This window comes from Miniopterus schreibersii (assembly GCF_964146895.1).
Source record: "Miniopterus schreibersii genome assembly, chromosome: 7".
Taxonomy (NCBI): domain Eukaryota; kingdom Metazoa; phylum Chordata; class Mammalia; order Chiroptera; family Miniopteridae; genus Miniopterus; species Miniopterus schreibersii.
Genome location: NC_138108.1, coordinates 40,465,458 through 40,490,814, shown reverse-complemented (window position 1 = coordinate 40,490,814; position 25,357 = coordinate 40,465,458). Strand labels below are relative to the sequence as shown.

At 38.3% G+C, this 25,357-nt stretch overlaps 1 protein-coding gene and 1 long non-coding RNA gene across 4 annotated transcripts in view; one reads left to right on the top strand and one right to left on the bottom strand.

The window, feature by feature from the left end:
* Positions 1-21,001, bottom strand: part of GPR155 (G protein-coupled receptor 155) — a 49,614-nt gene extending 28,613 nt beyond the window's left edge. For all 3 annotated transcript variants that reach the window (XM_081142611.1, XM_081142610.1, XM_081142609.1), the window contains exons 1-8: positions 20,734-21,001; positions 18,065-18,144; positions 16,222-16,718; positions 8,370-8,769; positions 6,205-6,370; positions 4,917-5,072; positions 3,525-3,608; positions 2,823-2,940 (exon numbers count right to left, since the gene is read on the bottom strand). In XM_081142611.1, coding sequence (XP_080998737.1) covers positions 2,823-2,940; positions 3,525-3,608; positions 4,917-5,072; positions 6,205-6,370; positions 8,370-8,769; positions 16,222-16,687 — 1,390 coding nt within the window. In that variant the 5' untranslated portion in view covers positions 16,688-16,718; positions 18,065-18,144; positions 20,734-21,001. The remainder of the gene's footprint in view (positions 1-2,822; positions 2,941-3,524; positions 3,609-4,916; positions 5,073-6,204; positions 6,371-8,369; positions 8,770-16,221; positions 16,719-18,064; positions 18,145-20,733) is intronic.
* Positions 21,002-21,470: 469 nt separating this feature from the next.
* The window catches only part of LOC308560004, a 41,245-nt gene continuing 37,358 nt past the window's right edge, over positions 21,471-25,357 (top strand). The window contains exon 1 of the long non-coding RNA XR_013999239.1: positions 21,471-21,541. This is a non-coding gene — a long non-coding RNA (uncharacterized lncRNA). The remainder of the gene's footprint in view (positions 21,542-25,357) is intronic.

Sequence of the window (25,357 nt, the reverse complement as noted above, 5' to 3'; positions counted from 1 at the left end):
AGCAGGACTGGAAAGCCAGCCATCTGATCTGCAAGTCCAACTCTTTTTTTCTTTTTTTAAATATATCTTTATTGATGAGAGAGGAAGGGAGAGGGAGAGATTGATAGAAACATCAATGATGAGAGGGTCATTGATCGGCTGCCTCCTGCACGCCCCTGACTGGGGATCGAGCCCGCAACCTGGGCATGTGCCCTGACCGGGAATCGAACCCCGATCTCCTGGATCCTAGGTCGATGCTCAACTGCTGAGCCATGCCCGGCCGGGCTGCAAGTCCAACTCTTATCAGTGTTTCTAAAACTCAGATCCAAGAACCCTGATGGTCCTAAGACATATTTGTCAGGATCTGAACATTTCTGAGAAATTTTAAGTCCTTTTGGTGGTATTTTCAATGATAATCACCTAAATGCCCATCTTATAACCAAAGTACAATCTTATGATTTTAGGGCTTACATTTGGTTTTATATTCAGTTTGAGCCAAGTGAAGGCCAAATGCTACCACAACACATGGTCCAAACAAAGGCTCTGTGGTCGTTTGAAGAGAAAAAACAATGAGAAAACCCGATCATAAACCCACACATGGAAACAAAGGCAGGCCAAACTAGAAAAACCCAAAAAACCCTAACCAGAGAAGTGAGTTTCATTTTACTTTTCCATCTATGATTCAGATTAGCAAAACAAGACCCTTTGTCATGTCAATAAATGTTGGTAATTAGAATTATTGAGTTTATAGTTTTGTTTGAATCTCACCTATGAATTTGCTTTGGTTTTAAAGTTGTATATTATCTGTTTATAAGGAATTCATACCTACACTTAAGGTTGTACAGATTAAGTAACCCTGTGCTAGAAATAATGTAAATCAACACCAAGATCCTTGAGAATTATTTTTCTTTACAGGGGACCACACATTACTCAAGTTCCAGAGATACTATGATACCACTGCTCTTCTCTAAATACATTTGTACACTCTATAGTTTCAGGCTCAAAGGGCCAGGGACAGGAGTAACCAATCACAAAAGTGTGCCAACTATGTTATAGTACCGAGGGCACTCTTTAAAGTCCTGATGTTCATGATTTCTTCCTTGTGAAGAGACTGATAGAGGAACAGGTCCAATCTAGCCCTGGATCTCTCACTGACAAAGCTTTGATAGCTCCTGCCTGAATCAGCTAAACTTTTTGGGCCTTATTTCCCTCATTTGCAAAATGAAAGATTTAAACCAGACCAATGTTTCCAAAACTGTAGAGACAACAGGTGGCACAAGGGTGAAATTTTTTGACTAGTTATGTATTTATTTTAACATGTGCTTCAAAAAATTTTAACTATTACATGAAAACTGGGATTTTACTGATATAAGGCTCAATTTTTTAAAGTAAAAAAAGCGAGTCAATTTTAAGGAAAAAACAAGGACATGTGGTATGTAGATATGGCAAAAATCGTGAGGATCATATGCAAATGAGGAAAACTTAAAATGGCTGAATAGTGTGATTTAAAATGACACTTTAGGTCTAAAATTCTATTATATCAGAATAATCTCAAGGTTAAAGGGCCCCTTCATCAAGGTCAGGGAATTCAGAACATTTTTGGATAGATTTTGGTATGCATGCTTGAAGAGTGTTTCAGGGAGACTTGTGGCTTTTTGATACGTTGATCTACTAGCTGCTTTCTTATTCTTATTATAAATTTAGCCTTAATAAACCCAAGTATTAGAGATCAAGTTGGTTTATCTGTATTTGGAAATAAAGTCTTTAAGCTATTTTAACTTGATATCTCATGAAATCTCTTACGCTATGCAAGATGTACTTGCCTTTAAAAAGCTCAAACCTTCTCTTCGCACTGAATTTTTCATTGTGTAATTCCTCACCACATTGTTGTGTCACTTCAAAAGGCCATTGACTTAGATTGGGCCCTGCTTTTGATCCTGAAGGCATGAAATCAAAGGCCAGTTCCTCATAGCCACTTCCTGACAGCTGCCTCCGAACAGTGACTCTCACCAGCCCTACCATTCTACAATTTCCTTTTATGTGCCATTTTATAGCTTCACATTTGTGGTATGAATACAAAACAGTCAGATAGAATGTTTCACAAACATACCAGAATGCACCCAAATAAATATTATACTTTAAAATGGCAATGTGCGAAACCATTTTGAATATTCTTTTCGGGGCCAGTAAAAATGAGAAATAGTGTTTCTTACTGGGTACTCTTTTATTTCCATACCCTCTTACTGCTTACTTTTCTTGTTCTCATATTACCGTTTTTCCTTCTATTTAATAATATAGTTCTATTTGTCACGTGCCTATCATTTATTTACCAGGCATAAATACCCATAGTTCATTTAATTCTCAAAATAACTCTGTAAGATGTGATGACCCAGTATTACAGATGAGGAAATGGAGACTGCAAAAGTGAAGTCCTTTGCTTAAATCAGAGCCAGAATTTTTCATTCAGTTCAGCTGGACTTTAATAATGAGCTCTGGGACGCAACTTACATGCCTCATTCCTCTGCCCATTCGCTACTTTCTCCACCTGCCTCCAGGGCCTGCCCTCCTGGTGTCTCCAAAGGAGAGCTGTGCCGACTGTGGCCTAGAGCCAAAGACCCTGAGGAAAAGGCCCATGTGAGGGGAAACTGCCCAAACCCAGGAAGAAATCGAGTACACCAGTAAACAGAACTCAGCTTTGCAGACCGCCTACGTTAGTAGGTGTAACTGCCTGAGAGAATGCCTTAACCCTGTACTAGGAGACTTCAGATAGATCACTAGAAGCTGAGGGCTTCTAGTGACGGAAAGAGGGACAGAGCTAAATTTCCATTCATGATCCAACTTACCTGTCCATAGGTAGGTGCTATAGAGGGAGCTGTACAATAGAACAAACACCAGAATTTGTCCAATAAAATTTTTTTCTTTAACAAAATTCCATATTATCATTCCAGCACAGACAATAGACTGAATAAAAAAAAAAAATGAAAAAACAGTCATATTCATATGAGTCATGTTCATGTTTTATTCACAACAAATATAATTATTTAGTTTAAATTATTGCTGAATAATTATCAACTATTGCACAGTTATACTAAAATTTCACCTTTTATGGTAAAAAAATCCTTCTTATACAGAGTCTTTAACAATGTACATATTCAATGAAAACAGATGACAACATTATAAATACTAACTTATATTTAGTAATAGTTTGCATAAAAAATGCTAACTTTTCCATTATAATTAGAGACATTCAAAGACTTAACTAGAAAAATAAGACTGTGAGGGTTCAATTTTTAATCATTCAATTACTTCTATTAAAAATGCAAAATTATCATCAAATGACATTATTAAGCTCAACTTTATACAGTTCAAGACCCATTGCAATATTTAATAAATTAGGCATAAATTAATTGTAATCAAATTGTAATTGATTGCATTTGGTAAAAAACATTTTTGACTTTATAAGTAGAAAGACACAGAGAATCTTCTCCTCTATAGTTGTATAAAATGAGAAAACAATAGTTCTAAATATCTACAGGTTCACTAACCTGAGCGATGAGTAAATTAGTTGTAAGCATATGAGGAAGCTGTTTATATTTCTTATTCAAAAGAATAATAGCCAGAGACCAGATCTTGAAGACAAAAGGTTCAAAAGTTATTCAGGTTTCTTAATCTCGATAATTACTTATAGAATGCATTAATTAGCCTCTTTAAAGAATCTACTTTATCCCGGTTCAGAAAGAAATTGCAATATCTTATTTGTTTTAATCTGTCTAGTTCCCCAAAGGGTATTAAATTACTATATCCAAAGTAAAATAAAAAGCATGGAGAGATCCTATCATAAATTAACTGTCTTTAAGAATTAGTGCCTTGACCAGACACTAATTTCCCCTACCTTTGGTGGCTGGGGTGGGACACAAATTCCAACTATTCAGGAAAAGACCTTTAGAGGGAGATGCAGCTACAATGCACTAAGCTCTCCCTCTTTGATCCCACCATATTGACTCACATGGTATCTAAATTCCAGGCTATCTTACTTCAAACAATTCACATTGCCTACCTTAAGATTAATCGTCTTGCATTCCTGATATTGAAAAGGATTGGGTTGCTATTCTACCTACACAGTGGCCAGTCAAGTATGCTGGTTGATATCCTTCTTTCTGCTCCCTTCATTATCAATCAGAACATATTGTCTCTCTCCCCTAATTGCCCTCTTACCAATGGGCATAGATTTTAAGAATATGTAACAGAAGTGAAATTTCCTAAAAATTACATTTATTACACATTTATTTGTTGCCAATATACATATTCATCTCCACCTCCTTTTCTTTAACAATAAAAGTTATCTTTTTTTTTTTTTTTTTTTTAGCCAAAATACTGCTTGAATTCAATAGGCAACTTGATTTATAAAATACTCTAGTTGTCAAATGTTTAAGTATTTAACTTGAGCTAGATATATCCAAAAAGTTTCACTAACATTAAATGGGTGGTTGGATGTGATCCCAAGAATCCCTCAACCCCATGATTCTACAACAACTAGTATTTGTTTAGTGATTCACCAGGTACAGAAGGCTTTTCCCATATATTGTATCATGTGATCCTTAACCCAAGGAAATAAGTAAAATTATTATGTCTATTTTATAGCTGAGAAAACTGAAGCTTAGAGAACTGAAGGTAACTCCACAGAGACGTACAGCTAGTTTGTGATAGGGCCAGAGTCAAATCCAGGTCTGACTGAATCTCAAGCCTTGTCTGCTATACAACTCTAACTCCAGTTAGAAAGACAAATCTCAGGAGGCTGATATTATATTTTATGGGTAGGCTTTAGCATTCTCCATTGCCTACGAAATTAGATTTTAAAATCCCAAACTTTCTGTTACCAAGCTATTTGCAAACTCATTCTGTGGTTTTCATTCATTTTTACATTGAACCATACTTACCAAGGAGACTAGGCTGATAATACTTATATCAAAACTAACATTCTGGATGGCATATGCCAATGGCTTAGGGTCCATGGAGGGAAAGGTCAGTAACCAGGCAGAAATGTACATGATTGGCGCAGACACAAATGTGCTTATTACCATCCCTGAGGTTATCTGCAAAAATCAAATCAAATTGAAGAAAGGGTGACAGTCCCACTTAAACTTTAAATAAACAGGAAGGCATTCTAAAATAAAAGCAAGAGTCAATAAAAAGACATCACAGAATTCAGCATTTTATCTAATACCATATTCCCCCTTTCTGAGAGTTGTTAAACGAAACAGTTAAGTTCCCTTAGCTCCATTTCTAATCTAAGCTTAACTTATATTTGCACATAACGAATAGTAGCCATCCCAGGTCTACTGATGGTTATCTTCTAGGTTCTAGGAAGTAAACCATATTAGTGATCTAATTAAACTGATGACCAGTTTCCTTCCATGCTGGTTCATAAAATATATGGAAAAAAAAAGCAATTCAAAAAGAGAAAAATTACTATGCAAATTTTTTTACCAATTCAGAATGGAACTGACCTTTGTTAAACAATTTAGTACCTTCATGTTATATTTCAAAAACATTTACTCTAGCCCCGGGAGGGTGGCTCAGTTGGTTGGAGCGTCGTCCTGTACAGCAAAAGGTTGGGGGTTTGAATTCCAATTGGGGCACATACCCGGGTTGCTGGCTCGATCCCTGGTTGGGGTGCATCTGGGGGCAAGCGATAGATGTTTCTCTCTCTCTCCCTCTCCTTTCCTCTTTTTCTCAAATCAATAAAAACATACCCTTAGGGGAAGATAAAACCAAAACCAAAACATTTACTCTAGTGCTGTAGATCACATCTACAACATGCTTAGACACTGATAATAATTTGGTCTTAATTGATTTTAGTTAATTACTGCAGTTGATTATGTGGTGTTTTGAATCTGGTAGTTGATTTATCAATGGAGTGAAACAGAATGTTTTCCCTCCAAAATTTCAAAAGTTACCCTTCCATAAATAACCTTTGGGCTTAAGTATAAGTACAGCAATAAAATACTTGAAATTAAAAAAGGTGAATGAAAAATGTCCTGGCTGAATAAAGACCCCAGATTAAATACCTATTTTTACACGATGTTACATGATTCCTCCTTATATACCGTGAAGTAACTTACAGATATCAAATTCTCATTAAAAAAATGCTGATTTCTGTGTTTTGAAAATTCATTTTCTACTAACCACACAAACAATCAAACTTAGAAAGTAGTATATACGTACAATCTCTACTTCCATGTTGAACTGTGTTGCAAAGATAGCCACTCCTGGTGCTACAGGAAAGACACCATACAAAAATGCATAATTTGATAAACTTGTATGGTTTACTGCACTGTCGCCCTTGTCCAAGACTTCCACCATCTCTCTGCACAGAAGTGGCAGCACCAGGCTGAAGAAACAAGAAATGCATCATAACTTCACATCCAAGCACGCTGGCCCCCAAGGGTAAACTGCTCTAGTAAACTTGGCATTAGGCTATTCTTCTTCCCAGAATACATGCACGCATGGGTGCTCTGTATGCCTACCTGTGGGCATTTTAAGAATCCAACTTAGAGCCATTTTAAGTGTAACAATATTCTAAAAATACTTCAAACATCAGGAATTAGGAGGAAGAAAATCAGACTTTTTCGTTCTACAATAATTGTCTTGCAAAAAATTTATAAAAGTTGTAATAATAGCTGCTGTTTAGTTTCCTTTATTAGATCATTGAAATGTTAAAAGAAAAAGATTGACAATCTGAGTAAACTTTTTCAAAGAAAATTACTAAACCCCTTTTTGAAAAACAAAGCTGATCTTTATTATGACTAGGGGTTCAGATTGTTAAGGTAATGATACCAATGCTGCTCAATTAGGTTCTCAAAACCAGTAGAAAAATAGGTATATTACAATTAGCTCTTCATCTTTGGAAAGACAAGAAGGTTTAGTAAAGGAATGAAAACAATTTAAATAGAGCAGAAAATTAGTAATATCCAGACCTGGTTAAGAGTCAATTATTAAACAAATCCTTCAGAATTCCATAGAAAGAGCATTATCAACAGTAGCTGAGCTAATAGAGCTTTCCTTTAAAAAGAACAAGATCCAAGTTGATGATATTGTCACAGCAGCACCTAGAGAGATGCGCCAGGATTGAGTAAAATGGAGTAAAGAACTAATCTTTGGTGTATTTTTTTAATTAAAAAAATAGATGAAAATATTAAATAGGGATCAAAGACCCAGAAAAAAAAGACGTTAAAAAATGAGAATATTTAAATTCTACCTATAAGCTGATGATACCATTACTGTTACATTCATGTTTATTACTGTGCCAATACTAATTAATACTTTATTTTTGAGGAGCATAATACCACCATAAATAATATTAAAAATTTATATTTGTTTGTATTATCTTGAAAATATGGATATTATTTTATATTGCAATGGTCTCATAAATTTAACTGTCAATACAAGAGCTGAACTCAGTAGTTAAGAATGCCCCAAATACCTTGGGAAAATCTTGCAGTAAAATCAGTGTCACCTGCACCATGAAGTATAACTCCATGGCTAAGGAGCTAAGTAAGCTGAAGAACTATTAGCTAAGGGGCTGATAACTTTTTATTTGACAGGCTAGGATCAGATGATTGGTAATCACTCATAGTGACTTACTTATATTTAGAAATTTCAACCACCCTCAGAATTACAAAATATTTTCCCCAAATTCAAGATAAAAAGTTTATATTAAAAATTATTGTTTTTATCATGACTAAGATGCTGTTTTGACTTTAGGATTTTAGCAAATTTAGAAAACTCAGAAATCCTGCAAAATTCCTTAAAAAATATTATTGAGCCCTGGCTCAGTGTGTTTCAGTGGTTAGTGTTGGCCCATGCACTGACGGGTCGTGGATTCAATTCCCGGTCAAGGGCACATGCCTGGGTTGCAGGTTCGATCCCCGGCCCTGGTTGGGGCACGTGTGGGAGGCAACCAATCTATGTGTCTCTCCCACATCCATGCTTCTCTCTCTCTCCTCCACTCTCTCTGGGAAAATCAATGGAAAAAGTATCCTCAGGTGAGGATTAACAACCAACAGGAACAACAACAAAAAATACATATATATATATTATTGAACTGGGACATTAGGAGACATCAAGTAAAATTATATAAAAGCTGAAGAAAAACCAACAGTCTTTTTCCTCCAGCAGTAAAATGGAAAGGATAACCTACATGGAATAAGGAAATGACTTTTCACAATACACCAGTATCACAGTTTCCTTTAAATCCCAATTATTTGGTTAGGAGGGATTATCATTATCAGACTATTTGAAGGAGAAAATAGTTGCAGCCATATCCCAATGAACTGGCTAAATAAGACTTTCACAAAATATAAGTCCCAAATTAAATGAGTGAAACTTACAGTTTAGCTGTGATGAGAAGAGTTAGTGCAACAAATGCTGACTTCTTCAGTTTCTTTATTTTTCCTACCATTGTAAGACCAAGATAAAATAGAGCTGATCCAGAAAAAGAATTTGCAAGTCCATCAAGAAAGTTTTCCATATATTCGGGCACCTTTTGATCCAGAATAAAATTGAAGGCAATGCCAATGAAGACCATAAATACTATTGGGTTCTGTAATACTCGCAGAAATCCAAGTCCCACAATTTTTGCTTTGCTTTGAGAAGCATTTTGACTGTCTTTCCACTTCTGGATTTCACAGAAAATGAACCCTATAGGGTTTAACATCATAAGGGATACTGGTGCCACCAAGTAAATATACTGGAGATATTCTGGGTATGTAGTTTGATACAAAGCTTCAACTGCAAAACAAGAATCAAAATCTATTTTAAAATGATCACCACAGAAACATGTTAATAGATTATTTATAGAACGTTTTCTGTGTGTAATTACACCATATTGTAAATTAAATCTAAATAGTACAGGAGGAGCATATAAGCCTTGTTTTTTGCTTACTAAAAGAACATTTTAGTAGGAAAGCTGAAAAAAGAAAAATATACTATGTTAAATAATATTTAGCTTATAATATGATAATGAACTTTTACTAATTATTTTTAGTAATACTAAATTTTACTTAGTAGAGGCTTAGACTAGTCACAATAAAATGAAGAATTGTAGAATTCTTAAAAGAAATAATTCAAAGTAAACTTATTTTAACAAAACGTTTAAGTAGTAATAACAAGGGGGCTGGCTGTTGGCTCCCTTGAGACAGAAGTTTCACTGGAGCAGTGAGGCAGAAGTCAGGGTACCGAGGACTGAGGAGCAAGTTGGAGACAGCAAACCCAAAAACGAACATTGAAGTGATTGAGTCCCAGCTATACAGGAGAGGTGAAGATGGGAGACGATTGACAGAAAAGAGACTCGACTTTCCTACAAAATCTGAGTGCAGCTGGAAGCTTAGGAGTTCAAAGTAAGTCAGAGATTAATCTACTGAATTTAATATTTCCCAGATGAGTAGGTCCAGGAGAGCCTAGGATGGCCATGTTAGTTGGCGGCAGAAATGGAGTAGAGAAAAACATCACTGAGAACTAAGGAACTAAGAAGCCAGAGAAAGTGATGGGTAGGTCACATGGATGCTAAAGTCAAACAAGACAATGGCAAAACTTGGGAGCAGAGAAGGTAACAGTGCGCCAGATAGTCACGTCTTCAATCAACGAGGAGGAATTACTAGAAAGAGGTCAGCAGATGACAGCAATGAGGCTGAGCATGAACCTCAAAGAGGCAGTTTTCATGAAAGAGCAAATAGTAATGATCTCGCAGCAGCACAAGGTGGCTATGAGGACGCCAGTCCCATCTGCCATTGCTCATGGAGCGTGCCGAGAAAACGGGCAGCCTCCATGTGAGGGGCATGGGCGGGATGCATGGCTGTCGGGAGGGCCCGGGAAGAGGCTGAGGGATTCGGGATGGAAACGTGGATGAGCAGTGTTTGGGAGGGGAGTACAGTGGAGCCATGTAATGCACATTTAACTAACACAAACTCAACTACCCTCTCTAAGGAATACAAAAGCTTGTTTTCTTTTCAATAAAGCAAGTCCCCCAATACAAATTACTTCACTTGCTATTCACTGAAGAACAACAACGCTAGAGAAAGAAGTCAGGCCGTGTTAGACTTAGGAGAAATGGTACAATCTACATAAAGTATGTGTGCTATATTTTGTAGGTGACTGAAGGGGTTTTTCAAGGGTTCAACTGTACATGACGACTTTAGAACCTAACCACTACATAAGTTAAGTTTCCTTAGAATGGGTACTTGAGTTGGATCAGACTTTTAGCAGTTTCTTGGGGGAAGTGAGGGTTGGTGACCTGGTCATGGCTTGTTCGTCAGCTTAGAGCCTTGAAGTAAGCAAACTGGTCTTTAAGCACATTTTTGGCAATGAGTTCTGATATTATTCAACTTAATATATAAAGGCTTATGCATAAGTGATTTGAGGTTAAGAAAGATAAAAGAACAGCCACAATCACTCACAATGAGAAAGGCAATCATGTGAAGAAATGTAAAAGATTAGCTTTCTCAATTTACATTAAGATAAAGTGACACAGGTAGGAAAATATATTTGTTTGCTTACTCAGGACATATAAGTTCCGTTAATGTGATGCACAAGTTCCATTAAAGTTGTGAAACTAGATTATATAACCTGTAGAAGTTTACCTTGTTCTCATTAGCTAAAAACCACTCTCTTATAAGATTCAATTCCCTTCCTTTTAGTTAAGCACATACAGAGGTCTATAGTATCTCTGAAATGAAGCAGTGGTTAAACAAAACATTTGATTACATAAAATTTCACAAATTCTTTCCTATTTCCAAACCAGATATACTAGCTCAACAACTCTTAGTGGTTTTCTTTCACGTTTCATAAGGTTTTATCTTTTAAGTAAAAAAAGCAGCACTTTCTCCCTTGCTCAGTTGGTTGGAGCATTGCATGGTACACCAAAAGGTTGCGGGTTCAATTCTAGTCAAGGTACATACGGGAGGCAACCAATGATGTTTCTCTCTTTTTCTCTCTCCCTACCTCTCTCTCTCAAATCAATTTTTAAAACACATACATCTTTGGGTGAGGATTTTTTTTTTTTTAAAGCAGCACTTTTGATAATGATTTCTAGGCAGCTACACTTTTTCTGATCAGAGATTGTATCTTTAAAAGAAAGGCATCCATACCTGCCCACCACTCAATTTTAAAAATACAAAATATTTTGGAAAAGCCTTGTTTTTTTCAATCTGAGCACAAGAGTTTTCCCAAGTGACCAAGATAAAATGCATAAACTCTGACAATTTACAGCCCACAAAGTCCTTTAAGTTAATGCCTTTTCCCAGAATTTACTTTCCTGGCACACTAGCATTTAATTGCTTTAAAGCTCAATACAAATTTGAACAACAGGTTTTATTATTTATGGCAAGCCAATCACCAAGTATTTCTCCTTTTTCAGGTTTTGTATTTTATACTCCTCTTGATTCCTACTACTACCACTGATCAAAAATTTCAAAACTTAATTTGTTTCCAACCAATATCCTTTCAGTTTTTCTTGGCCACCCCCTTCATCCATTTTACTCACTGCTGACAATATCATCTAAATCTTGACTTTCAAAAAATAAGATTTTCCCATAGCTCTCATTGCCTACAAGAACAGCTATAAAACCTTTCTTTTGACATTCACAGTCCAGTCTCCAGAACTGGCCCCTATTTACCCAGCTCACCTCTCTGGGAATACTCAGTTATTCCTTAGTGCAAAGCCTCCATCAGCCAGTTTAACATCATAGTTACACCAGACAAATACCAGGTTCATAACTAATTCTACATACTGACCATCAATCCCCAACTTCTGGAAATCTCTCCTTTCTTATCTAACTCTTGCCTACTGTTTTAGGCCTGTCTGAGGTACTGCGTCTTCCACCAAGTGGTCAACCTATATCATGGATAGCTTCTTCTCTGGATGGCTTTGGTAACTTGTTTCATATTAGTGCCACCTCAATTAATACTAAATTCCTTGGAGGAGTCATTTTATAACCCTTAGACCCCAGCACAGCACTGAGCAAATCTGAAAATAGTTGCTAAATGGAATTAATACATCAATTAATATCCATGGTTTCAGACAGAGTAAAAATGTATTTTGTAACACACAGTGATTTATATCTAATTGTTGTTCGTTAACCCATTTTGTTTTTATATCCAAATTTTTTTTTCATATTCTGAATATTTATAAAGCAGGTTATTATTGGGGTATTTTAAGTCAGTTGAACAGGTATTTGAAAGCAAAAAATATATAGTCTAGTGGGACATCAAAAAATCAGGAATAAATAAATACTTGTTAAGTTACTAGAAGACTATGGTTAAACATGGAAATTTCAGTTCATTTGTGCCATTCGTTTACATAATTATTTAAAATTATGTCTTTATAAATTGGTAGTGCTATTCTTTTGTTACCAATCTGAAGATGGTTTTTCAAATCTGAAAAAAAATGTATATGAAAGCAGTGACCCATACTAACAAATTAGATTTATAATCATTATATCAACTATTAAGTTCTAATTAACCAATACCTAGAAATAAGGCTCTTAGAGGGGTGGGGAAAATCCCACTATGAGGAATTATTATATAGCTTTGAAGAACTAAGAGACAAAATTAGCCACCCACTGTGGCTCCTATTTTAATTCTGGCAGGTTTTCAATCCCTAACAAATAACAAAGATCCAGACAAGATCATTCTATTATTTAATGGCATATAGTTAAATGCTTCATTTCCTTTTGTTTACAGCTCAAGCACTAGGGCATAATTATGATTAGTCAGGGCACTTATGCTATCAGCATTGTTTCAGGAGTAAATTATAGGATTTAACTATGCTCTATTAGTATCTTTTAATGACCTACGCAGGGAATCATTCTGATGTGCTGAAATCAGCATTTCACCTTAGTTTCTTCTCATACTCAGATTTCTTTAAGTACTTTTGAAAAGAAGTGTTCTTTAAGCCCTGGCTGGTGTGGGGCTCTGTTGGAGCATCGTCCTGGACACCAAAAGGTGGTGGATTTGATTCCCGGTCAGGGCAACCTAGGTTGGAGGTTCCAGATCCATGTTTCTCTCTCACATTGATGTTTCTCTCTCTCCCTCTGTCTCTTTCCCTTCCTCTAAAATCAAAAGGGAAAAAAGAATTGTTCTTAGAAAACAGTTTCTTTTTCAGCCTGTAATAAGGCACTGTAGTTTTCTGTCACTTGAAAACAGATACATCATTTTAATGTAGTTTCACAGACTGTTATAATTGTCACAGTACAGAGAAAAAGGAATCATGACTGTCCCTTTTCTTTATTCGTTATCTGCCTTCTGAGTCACCTGTAAAATGATGTTGTGAAACAAATGCAGTCTTCAAAAGGACATTTCTTATAAGCTATGATATTTGTGAACAGGAGAGTGGGAATTCCTGGGAAGGGCCATGTAACAAACTGCAAGGGTCTTCTCTCTAGAGACACAGTCTTCTCTGTTCACACTGAACGAGGCCAGAAGGCAGATGGGCCTGGACAGCAACAGTAAATCACCTCACTGGAGCAGATACCTGGCCCAGCGGCTCTATCACACCCGCCAATCTACAGGCATATGAAAAAGCACTTCTGTCTATACTACTGGATTCTGGTACAGTTACTGTCTATAATCTAATGTTACAAAAGCTCATATTATTTGTGATTTAAAAATTTAAAACACACACAAACGTAACAACTCAAAATCTATAAGCATGTTCATGCTGGGAACATGATTATTACCAGATTCATTGATTTAATGTGGGAAATAAGAAAAGCAGTGATGAATACGGCTGACTATGTTTTTTAGTTGGAGATTCTGCCTCAATATGAAAAATGGTAAACTCATTTAATAGGTCTTTTTCCACTACTACTCATTTTATGAAAAATTTTTAGATTAATGTAAAGATAATAAAATGTTGATTCCCTGTGAAAGGAATGTATTACAAGGGTTAGTTGGGTCTTTTGAAGATTAAATGGGCATGTTATATAACTGTGTGGTATAAGAGAATGCCCAGGATTTGGAACCAGACGACCTAGGCTTGGGTCTCAGGCACCTGTAAGCTATCTAACCTGGGAAAAGGCAATTAAATCTCTGTAAACTTGTCTCCTTATTTAAAAATGAGGATAGTAATATCTGCCCCACCTCAAATGAGGTAAAGTAAATAAGAAAGAATTCTGTAAACTATAAAGTTACAAATGTTCTATTTAGTTATGGGCTTAGTAGTCTATAAAAGCATGAAACTATATACTTAATAGTTTATGTCTAAATTAAGATACAGCAATATTTATTAATACTATGGTACTGAGCCACTTCTTAGGTCCTTATACCATAAATACCTTAATGAATTTACATTATTAATGCAGCTCTGAAGACATGGATAAACACATTAACTCCTTGCTTTTATTTCCAAAGTCTTTATTTACTTATTTAAAATATATCTTTATTGATTTCAGAGAGAGGAAAGGAGAAGGAGAGAGAGAGATAGAAACATCAATGATGAGAGAGTCATTGGAGATCTAGCCGGCAACGCCGGCATGTGCCCTGACCGGGAATCGAACCCTGATCTCCTGGATCCTAGGTCGACGCTCAACCACTGAGCCATGCCCGGCCGGGCTATTTCCAAAGTCTTTATTTAAATGCTTGGCTCATTCTTAATTTTAGAATTCAATAACCTTAAAGGAAAACCTATCTAGTTTCTGACTATTTATAGCTCAGTTATCTAACAGCCTAGTTTCTCCTCTCAAAAACCTCCTGCTTTACTTACAGTTATTTGATTTTTAAGGTATATATCTGTTTCTGATGAAAGAGCTGGAGGAGGGCCCAAGGAGGAGAAAGAAGAAAAGTATAGTCCACCAAAATCCTTTCGGTGCCAGTGGTAAGATAATCTAGGGAGAGGGTGTTAACACCACTGGATAAGAAATCTGAAAGTTAATGGTAGATTTCAATTGTCCACTTTATTAAGTTTTTTTCAGTCTCTACTCAGAGGATATATCATCAGAAAGGCCTTTACTGAGCCCCTATCTCAAGTAGCACCTTCTCATTCTTTTCCCTCTATACTGCTTTACTTATTTTTATGGCCCTTGATATTACTTGATATTATTTTAACTTTAATTTCAAATGAAAATTCAATATGTACAAGAATGTTGTTCATAGGCGTATTCCCAGGAACTAGCACAGTCACTGGTACATAACAAGTCCCTATGAATGAACGAACAAATGAATGACTAGGTCTGTAATATTCAGGTCCTTACTTTATGAGACATGATCAAAGCACAATATAAACTTTAAATTAAAAATAAAAATATAAACAAGTAGTTACTAAATGTATATTTTCTTAGTGGCAGAATGTTTTGGAGAAAAATGATGTTTCAAGATGTCTCAACATCCCAAACTGGTATGTTTACTGTTTCATCAGGAAAACATATGCTCATAGAAACATATAATTAGGCTGCTTAAAGAGGTGGAAAGGTGAAAAAGCCCTCACCATTTCTGTTTTTAAACAAGAAATTAACTTCAACTTAAGTACATTGACATTTTGAACAATAAACTCAAAAATGAGCTTTAATGTAAAGTAACATATATTCTGTATGGTAAGAAAAATAAGGGATGAAAAATAGTCACTCATAAAATTCCACTGCTAACTTTTATTTTTTTAATCTTCATCTGAGGATATTTTTTCCATCGCTTTTCAGAGAGAGTGGGATGGAGGGAAAGAGAGAGACAGAGAGAGAAAAAAACATCGATATGAGAGAGACACATCGATTAGTTGCCTCCCTGGCTGGAATCAAACCCAGGACCCTTCAGTCCATGGCTGACGCTCTAACCACTGAGCAACACCAGCTAGGGGTCCACTGCTAACATTTAATAATGACTTTTTATACAGACATATGCCTATTTTTTTTTTACATAATTTAAATCAGAATCTGACCTCTTCTGGAAATTAAATTTCTTTCATATGTGATTATTGAGAAGAAAAACAATACGATTAGAAAGAAAAATCACAAAATTTATTTCGACATAACCATTTGTTTTAGATATACCTTTCAAGGAGCCTCAAACTCTGAAGTTAAGGAAAAATATAATTCATCCTAATTTAAGACATATTTAAGAAAAAAAGTATGAAAGATTTCTTGAGACATAAGAGTAAGTATCACTAACAGATGCTTAGATAAATTTAAAGGCTTAAATTTTGGTACCCTGTAAAACACTTGAATTTTTCAAAAACTTGAAAAATAAAAAATAACTTACCTATAGGATATCCCAATGCAAAGTCATTACTTTGTGTAGCAAAAATAGGGAAAAGTCCAGCTTTGCTAAACCGACTATCAGGATTGGCAACTAATAAGGTTAATACACATACAGTGAAAAATACAGAAGCTTTGGCAATTAAGATGCTATATAGGAAAGACCAATCCACATTGGAAAAATTAAGTACAACCATGTTTTTGAATAATAAAGCTGGAAGTGCAAATCTGGAGACAAAATTTCCCAGTCCTTTGGCCTGTGTTGATGTTATGACATTGGCCCTTCCTGCTATATAGCCACAAAAGACTATGCCAAAGCATTCTAGTAAGGCTGGAAAAAGCCTTGTTATTGACATTGAAGGTAGGTCATCAGTGGAATTAAATCCATGCATAACTGTTGAGGACAAATTCTTGGTCATATTGACTGCAATGGTTAAGTTCTTGGCAGGTAAATCAGGAAAAAAGTTCATTTTCTTTCACCCTCCAACTCCAACCAGATCTCTGGAAAGGAGGAAGAAAGATTCAGTGTGACAATTAGTAGGAAAAATCTAGTTGAAAGGATACATTGGCAAACCTAAACAAAAGTTAAATATAATTTTGGAAGCATATTAAGAGAGAGAATGAAACAAAAAATGATGGCATCCCACCAACTTACTTTTAGTTCCTTTTACACCAGCCATACATATTGTCCTTATTGAATGTCCCAGTCCCTCTGTGCTACATGGACTTTGCACATACAGTTAACTCTAAAATGTTTTCTTCTCTACTCACCCACCACTCCCTACATAATAACACCTACTCATCCTCCACATTATATAGTTCAGGATCACTTTTTAAAATTTAAATAATTTATCTTTATTGTTGAAAGTATTACAAATGTTCCCCTTTGCAGGATCGCTTTTATAAGGTAAGGCTTCTCTGACCCCACAGCAAGGCCAGGAGTCTTTCTCAGAATCATGTTCCTTACCTTTAGGCCACTTTTCTCATTTTATAATTATATTATGCATTGGAGTGGCTATTTGTTTTATGTGTATCTCCTTTACTAGACTTTAAGTGCCACAGAAACAGAGTCTGTGCATGTTTTTGCTTACTGTTGTGTCCCTAACACCTAAACAGTGCACAGGCACACAGGAGACTCCATATGTGAATATTTATATCACCTTTTAGTGAATCAATGTTCTCTTTTAGAAACTATCTAGTTTATGGACAGAAATCTCTCTCTCTCTCTTTTTTTTGAATAATAAAGTATTCTAAGTTTTTCACTACAGCAACAGGCCCAAGACCACACAATGTTCTAAAATGTTCTAAAGCTGTTCATAAAATGTTAAGGAACACAATATGTGTTGCAAAATGTTCTAAAGATGTTCAGAAAATGCTAAAGCAAGGAAAAGTTCTTTATGTTAATATTACAATACTTACTAGACTCCCCTCTTGCTGCCAGGGACACATGAACGTGAAGTTTAGACAACTGCAGCTCATCAGCTCTTACTAGTAACTTGAAATTAACATGGCAACAACTGCCAATTTATAAGTAATTATTCTGAGTTAATCATCTAAAGTGACCTTATATAAAGAAGAAAGTAAAAAGCTCATTCCTGAAACTTACAATGCCCAGGTTAAGTCTTAGTCCTCAAATGTCCAGGTCACATTAAAAAGACTCAGGTGGCAGGCCAGAGACCAGCAACAATTGATACTCAGGGGTGTGAACGAGATAATTTTCTTTGTGCTACCCTGGTATAAATGGAACCATTTAAAAACTTACATTTAATCTAGATCAGAACAAGTACTTTTCTACTAGGATTAGACAGGAGTGGTCAATATACACAAAATCTACAATATTTACATACCTGAAGTTTAGTAAGTAAGCGTCAAATTATATCCTGGGAAAATTACTGGTTGGTACAGGTACCCATAGTTGAAGTAGGAGCTGTCAAACAAACAAAGGTGTTAAACTTTTAGAGCCCTTAAAAGTCAGTGCTAAAGAATAAGGTGATAAACTAGCTCAGTCTTCTGTTATTTTTTCCAAAGTTCCCTATACATATTTCTTTGCCTGGAGTATTAATAACTGATACTGCTCATTACCCCTTATTTGTACCAGATTCGCATTACCAATGTATTCCAATATTTTTTAAATCACGAGTTTTAACTACTCTAATGGTTGTTCAGTGAAAAGAGTCAAAAAGACCTGAACCCAATTTTGGGCCTTATCTCTTATCAACTTTTTGGGCAAATTACCTAGCCTCTCAGACCCCTACCTTCCTCAACTATAAAATTAAGAGTAAAAATCTCCTTAGAATATTGTGACTGGAAATTTTATACTAAGCTTATCACAGTAGTTATCACAAAGTAGGATGTCAAGAAATGGTAGCTTTGACCCAGTGATCCCACTTGTGGGAATATATTTTAAGATTCCTGAAACACCAATCAGAAAGAATATATGCACCCCTATGCTCATAGCAGTGTTATTTACAATAGCAAATATTTGAAAACAGCCCAAGTGTCCATCAGTAGAGGAGTGGATACAAAAGCTGTGGGACATTTACACAATGGAATACTACGGAGCTATAAAAAAAAAAAAAAGGAACTCTTCTTACCTTTTGTGACAGCATAGGTGGACCTGGAGATTATTATAAGTGAAATAAGCCAGATAGAGAAAGACAAATACCATATGATCTCACTTATATGCGGAATCTAATGAGCAAAATAAACTGATGAACAAAATAGAACCAGAGGCATGGATACATGGAACAGACTGACAGAGGTCAGAGGTCAGAAGTCAGAGGAAAGAGGGATAGGGGGACTGAATGAAAGAAGGTGAAGAGATTAGCCAAAGAACATATATGCATAGTCCATGGACACAGACAATAGTGTGAAGGCCTGGGAAGGGGGTGCAGGGGCTGGACGGAGGTGGGAAAAGGTGGGGAAAATGGAGGACATCTGTAATAGTGTCAATAATAAATTTAAAAAAAAAAGGTAGCAATTGCTATTAGGAGTTTTAGCCCTAATAATAAAAAGAATGACAAATTAAATATAATTCATTGTCCTAGGCCAGTTCTTCAAACAATATTTGGTATTGAAGGTCTTTCACCTAAAATAGAGGGACAGGATGGGTCATAAGTTTATCTGTTTTTATTTATACCAAACAATGAAAAGGAATTCAATTTAATTTAGTTTGATCTTAAATAGTTGTTAGTAGGGAAGGGAGAGCTCGTCATTTTTCTCAAGGTGATGGTCAAATAGTTGTAGTAATGCCCAGGTTTAACTTTCAGTTAGTTGAAAATTAAAGAGAAAAACTGAAAAGTAATTTGCCCCTCTCCATGAGGTTTCTTTTAATGTTCCTCAACATTATAAAAGGAATACCTACTAGTTTAGGGAAAGTGAAAATAACCAAAAAGGACATATAAGGCTTTATCTTATCTTAATCTCCTCCCCCACCCCTGGCCCATGGGGGGAAAATATGTTTTCTAAAACATTCTTTTAAAATAAACCGGAACTGCAATAATGGAAGTTTTTTAAAAAGTTACATCCAGTCTTTTCATCTCACTGAAACAAAGCTTGTTACGAACAAACAAGCTGATCTGTCAGTAAAAGAACACACTAACCACTCACTGGGGCAGGGAGTGACCAAATGCTATATACAAACCACTTCAGGATACTTCATATTTTGTTTAGATAACATCAGAAAACCACTAAAATTGTCATTGATATTATTAAGTAAAAACGGAGAAGAGGGTTCTGATTAACTTCAAAGAGCACACTTTAAACTCTTAGGCTGTCTATTTCTCAAACACCCCAAATCCTTTACCCATGGGAAAAGCCTAACACAGTGTGGTACTATGAAAGCACTCCTCATCAACAGTCACACCACCCACCCACTCCCACCTACTTGTAGGGGACCAAATGTCCTCCCTAGAAACCCAGCGTGGGGAGCACTGCGCACTGCTCTTCCCTTATCGTCAGGGGTGGTAGACTTTGGCCCTCGGAGAGAAGGGTGTGGGGTGTCGCTAACCATATAGGCCGCCCAGAGTACAGCTACCACCCAGTGCCTAGGCAGGCAGCAGTGGAAGTGGAAAGGCAGCTTGGGTCTGTGGCTGGGATAAAAAGTTGGTCCTTCAGCTTCCCCGGGGCATGCGAGTCACAGCCTCATAGTGCCTGACATGCTCTAAAAAGGGGTAAGGGGGAAAATTGGGGGCAACTCTCCAAGTACATGGGCAGAAGCTCTCAGGAGGGCAGATACTGGGGGCACCCTTGGGATAAAGGGAAGAGCCTGAGAATGACAGAGTGGAATGAAGTGCTCCTCAAACTAGGGAATGGCAATTCTGTCTCCGGAGGGGACAAGCAAACCGCCCCCTCCCCTACCAAAGCCTTCCCGGGTGGCCCTACACGTCCTAAGGGTGGGCACTGCGGGGCAGAGGCGGGCAGGCGCAGGCGGTGGGCTGCGGGCCTAGGAGCCAAGGGCTGGGCGCTGCCCACCTACTCAGGTCCGGGGGGCGGGAGCAGCGGGGGCGCATCTCACCTGCTACGTCTGCAGCCCCGGGGCCGCGAGAAGAAGGGAGTCGATGCTCGCAGTGGGCCAAGCAGAGAGGAAATCACCGTCATCTCCCACCCACGGCGCCTCTCGCAGAGAGCGGCCAGCTGCCAGCTGCCAACTGCAGGAGCTCAGTCACGTTCCACGAAAGTGAGATACAGAGAAAAGCCGTGGCGGGGTCAGCTCCGCCCAGCGCCCGCCCTGGGGCCCGGCCCCGCTCTCAGGCCCCGCCCGGCGCCCCGAGCCTCCCAGCCGCACAGCCTCCGGGCCCGCCCCCAGGCCCAGCCCGGCGCCCCGAGCCTCCCAGCCGCCCAGCCTCCGGGCCCGCCCCCAGGCCCCGCCCGGCGCCCCGAGCCTCCCAGCCGCACAGCCTCCGGGCCCGCCCTCAGGCCCCGCCCCGCCCCGCCCCAGGCCCCGCCCCGCCCCGAGCCTCCCAGCCGCACAGCCTCCGGGCCGGCCCCCAGGCCCCGCCCCTCCCCGCCCCCGGCCCCGCCCCGCCCCCAGGCCCCGCCCCGCGCCCCGAGCCTCCCAGCCGCGCAGCCTCCGCGCCCGCCCTCACGCTCCGCCCCGCCCTCAGGCCCCGCCCCGCCTCAGGCCCCGCCCCGCGCCCCGAGCCTCCCAGCCGCACAGCCTCCGCGCCCGCCCTCACGCTCCGCCCCCGCCGCCGGGACGCCGGGGCGCTGGGAACCCGGCCCCGCCCCCGGCCCAGGCCCCGCCCCCGGTCCAGGCCCAGGCTCGGGACTCGGGCGGCGGGACTGCGGGCCGGTTGGCTCCTGCAAGATGGCGGCCGCAGTCGGTAATTCTAGTCTCGTTTTTCCTACACTCGGCTGCACTGGCCTTTCGTCTTTCCCCCTAACCCCAGCTTCGTGCGGTCCGCCAGTTCCTCTCTTAGTTAACCTGGTCCTGTTTATAGCACAGAGTTTAAACGCAAGGATTTAAGAGTCAGACCTGAGTCAGAATCCCGCCTTCCACATTCCGAAGGCAATGTGACCTTGACTTTCCTAAACCAGAGACTGCAATGTCCGTGAAGCTTTAGCACTGTGCTTGATGTAGAATAAGCTCCCAGGCCCTGACTGTTTGTGTTGATGTTGTGGGGGAAACGACACGCATATCCCCTGGGCCTACCAAGAGGACACTGGTGGTATGGGTGGGAAATTTCCAGAGCTGCTTGAAATGAAGGGGCCCCATATAGTGCAGGTCCTTCAATAATGCCTTTTCTTTCACGTAGTGTGTTATAGCCTTGATGAAAGGCTAAGAATTAAACTCTTGCTTATATTAATTTGTCTGTGGTAAAATTGTTCTTGTTACATGTCTCCTTGCAGTTTCCAAGAACCTATCTAGACTGTTGTGAGGACTTACTGTATAGAGCTCCGTGTTGAAACCAGAAGGAATCCTGTATTTAAATTAGTCTTCTGGAATTAAAATTATTTCAAACTTAAAAATATTTATAACCTGATCCCACTTAATACCTACCTCCATCTGTCCTTTGTGAAGCCTCTAGTTTGCTTTGCATTTTTAACTTTCTTGTCTCGCAACTTCAGTGTCTTCCTATCATCTTGGTGGTTTTAGTGTAAAGATACAAGAATATAACTTGACAAATCACAGTAAACTAAGGGTTGATTAAAGTGTCGTGGGCAGCGGGAATGGCCCCAGGTGTTAGACTGGTGGGGTCAGACCAAACCTGGGTTCAGCAGCCTCAGTACTTGAGTTCTGGCTGGGAAAGAATTCCAGAGCCAAGACTCCAACTATGAGAGAACATTTATCTATAAAATCACAGAGGTAGAAGAAGTAATTTGTAGAAGAAACAGGCCTAGTGAACAAGTTATAGCGGCAAGAGACGGGCCCTTGGAGCTTGGGAGTGAGGAGGGTAGTGGTAAAGCACCTGGGGTAAGGGGGAGAGGGAAGGGAAAGGCATAGGGGTGTTCCTGGGGAGGGAGAGCAACTGGGTCCTCCATCCTAAGGGTTTTAAGGGTGAAGTTTTTAGGGAAGGTCCCAGGGAAAGATTTCAATAGAATATTCAGCAGTTTCCAGGTGTGTTCTTTCAGGATTGTGGTCTCTATTGCTTGGCCAGCACCAGGTCAGGGGGTCATTATTCAGTGCAGTTTGTCCTGAGGTCAGCCATGGCATTGTCTATCTTGCTTTGCTGCTTTTCTGGGCTTGGAACTGAAATACAACTGAGGCCTAGACTTACCTATAAGGAGGAAAGGTCAAGGGGTCCAAACCACATGACCAGCGATATGCTAGGGAAGGGAAGGTCACCCTGGGGACGAGTTCCCACAATACAATTGTCCTTTTATAGGCACCCAGGGCTGTCTGCCCTGGTGACCTTCTGTACCTGGCCTGCTGTCCTTGCTGTGCTCATGTCTGTCTAACTGCCTACCATAAAAGGATCTGAAAATTAGGCAAGAGAAAAATGGTAAGAAACGGAAACTATAGAAAAGTCATGCATCCTGCTCCTGTTCTCATTTCAGCTTTGTTCTCAATTATTAAAAAGAAAATCACAGGCCCAAAATGGAGTCATTTATGCTAGGCCACATCACTAAACTAGGGCTAATACCATAATTGCAGTTTCAGTTTCTAATTTTTTTAACTATTGTGAATGTAATAAATAATTATAAAATACAGGAAGGGGCAAAAGTAGGTTTATAAATGTATGAAAAATAATACAAAAGTTAAATAATAATACAAGAATAAACTCTGTGTTTGACATACAACTGTAAACCTATTTTGCTCCACCCTATATTCAGATAATACAGAAAGGAATGAAGAAAGTGAAAATCAACACTTACTGATAACGTTTTACTATATGTATCATTTTTTCTATGTATATATAGACTAAGAAAAATAGCATCATAAATAGACATGATTTTTAGCAACATTTTTTCATTAATATATAATTAACTTTTATCCATAAATATAGGTCTATATCATAATTTTTAGTACCTATCAAGTATTCTCTATTGAAATTTGAGGATAACCTTATTTGAAAAAGTAGGAACTCTAAGCCATTCATAAAGTCTAATAAAAGATGAGTAAATAAGAGGAAGATAAAGTAGTAAAAGTGATTAATTTAAAATTTTTTATTTGACTATGTCTAAGGCTTGCTTTGGCAGCATATATATACTTAAATTGAATAGGTCTAATATAATTTCAAATTTCTTTAAGTTACTTAGTTTCTTTAAACTCCTATCCCCTTCCCAACAGAACCAATTTCTCTTTAGGAAACCATATACATTTAGAGAAGTTGACTTCACTCTGCCTTCAGAGGTGATATAACCTAGGTAGCCAGTCAGTACATTCCATCCCTTTGGACTCAAAGACTGAGTCAGGGTGGGCATAAGCTCTAAGGCAGTTTGATACAATGACTCTTAGGACTTTTGCTGAGAATGCTGAGATTCTCTTTCCTTTTGGGCAAGAGGAAGATGCTGGGCGCCATCCTGGGACCATGAGAGTAACCAGTCTTAGAATGATGCAGACACCGAGAAAGGCATGGCAGAGAGAAGGAAATAAATGGATCCTGGATGACAAATTGAGTTGTAGAATCAAGCCTCACCTGAATCCAGTCTGCCTGTGGACTTCTCATTCATGTGAGCCAATTTTTTAAAAAACTTTTATGAGTTTATATGAGTCAAACTGACAACAATTGCTGAGAAGCAAAATCTCAACAGATTGAGAAAATGCTCCAGAGCTTTTTACAACTTATTTTATACATTAGAATAAAAGGAAGAGACTAAGGAGGGTTACCTGAAATCCACTGGTGGTAGATTAAAGAGGTGGCAGGAAGCAAAGGGGGAGGGGAATCTGTGATTAGATAAAAAGTAAACTGGAGAGACACCGACTTCTTTTACATTGGTGGGTATAGGATAGTTAACATTTACAACATATAGATGGTATGTAAGAAACAAGATAATAATGAAGGGTTCTGTGTTATGGTGCTATGGTTGTGCCTTGAGAGGTCTGGAATAAGAGATTACTCTGATATTTCAAAGATATGTTGTGTTAGATGCCAAAAGACAATAGACAGTCTCAGTTAAGGTCAAGATTGATTTTTGTTAAGGAAGCTGCAGCCCTAGGACTTGACTAACACCATGACTTGATTTTAGTTTGGAATTTTTATGTTCTGACTATCCTATGTGGTTACTTTCAGTCTCTGAGTTTGTAAGGCCTGCCATGCTCTTATCAAAAGACATATAGATGATGAATGGGTAACAAAACATGCTCTGTACAAGAGACTCACTTCAGATCGAAAGACACACACAGACTGAAAGTAAAGGGATGGAAAAAGATATTTTATGAAAATGGAAACAACAACAAAAAAAGCTGGGATAGCAATATATATACAAGACAAAACAGACTTTATAATAAAGGCTATATAACAAAAGACAAAGAAGGACCCAGCAAAACCACTTCTGGGTATTTGAAGAAACCCAAAACACTAAATGGAAAAGACATATAATCCATATATGTTAATCGCAGCATTATTTACAATAGCCAACATGGAAGCAACCTAAGTGTCCATCAATAGATGAGTGGATAAAGAAGAAATGCATATATACAATGGAATATGACTCAGCTATAAAAGAATAAAATCTAGTTACCTTCAGCACCATGG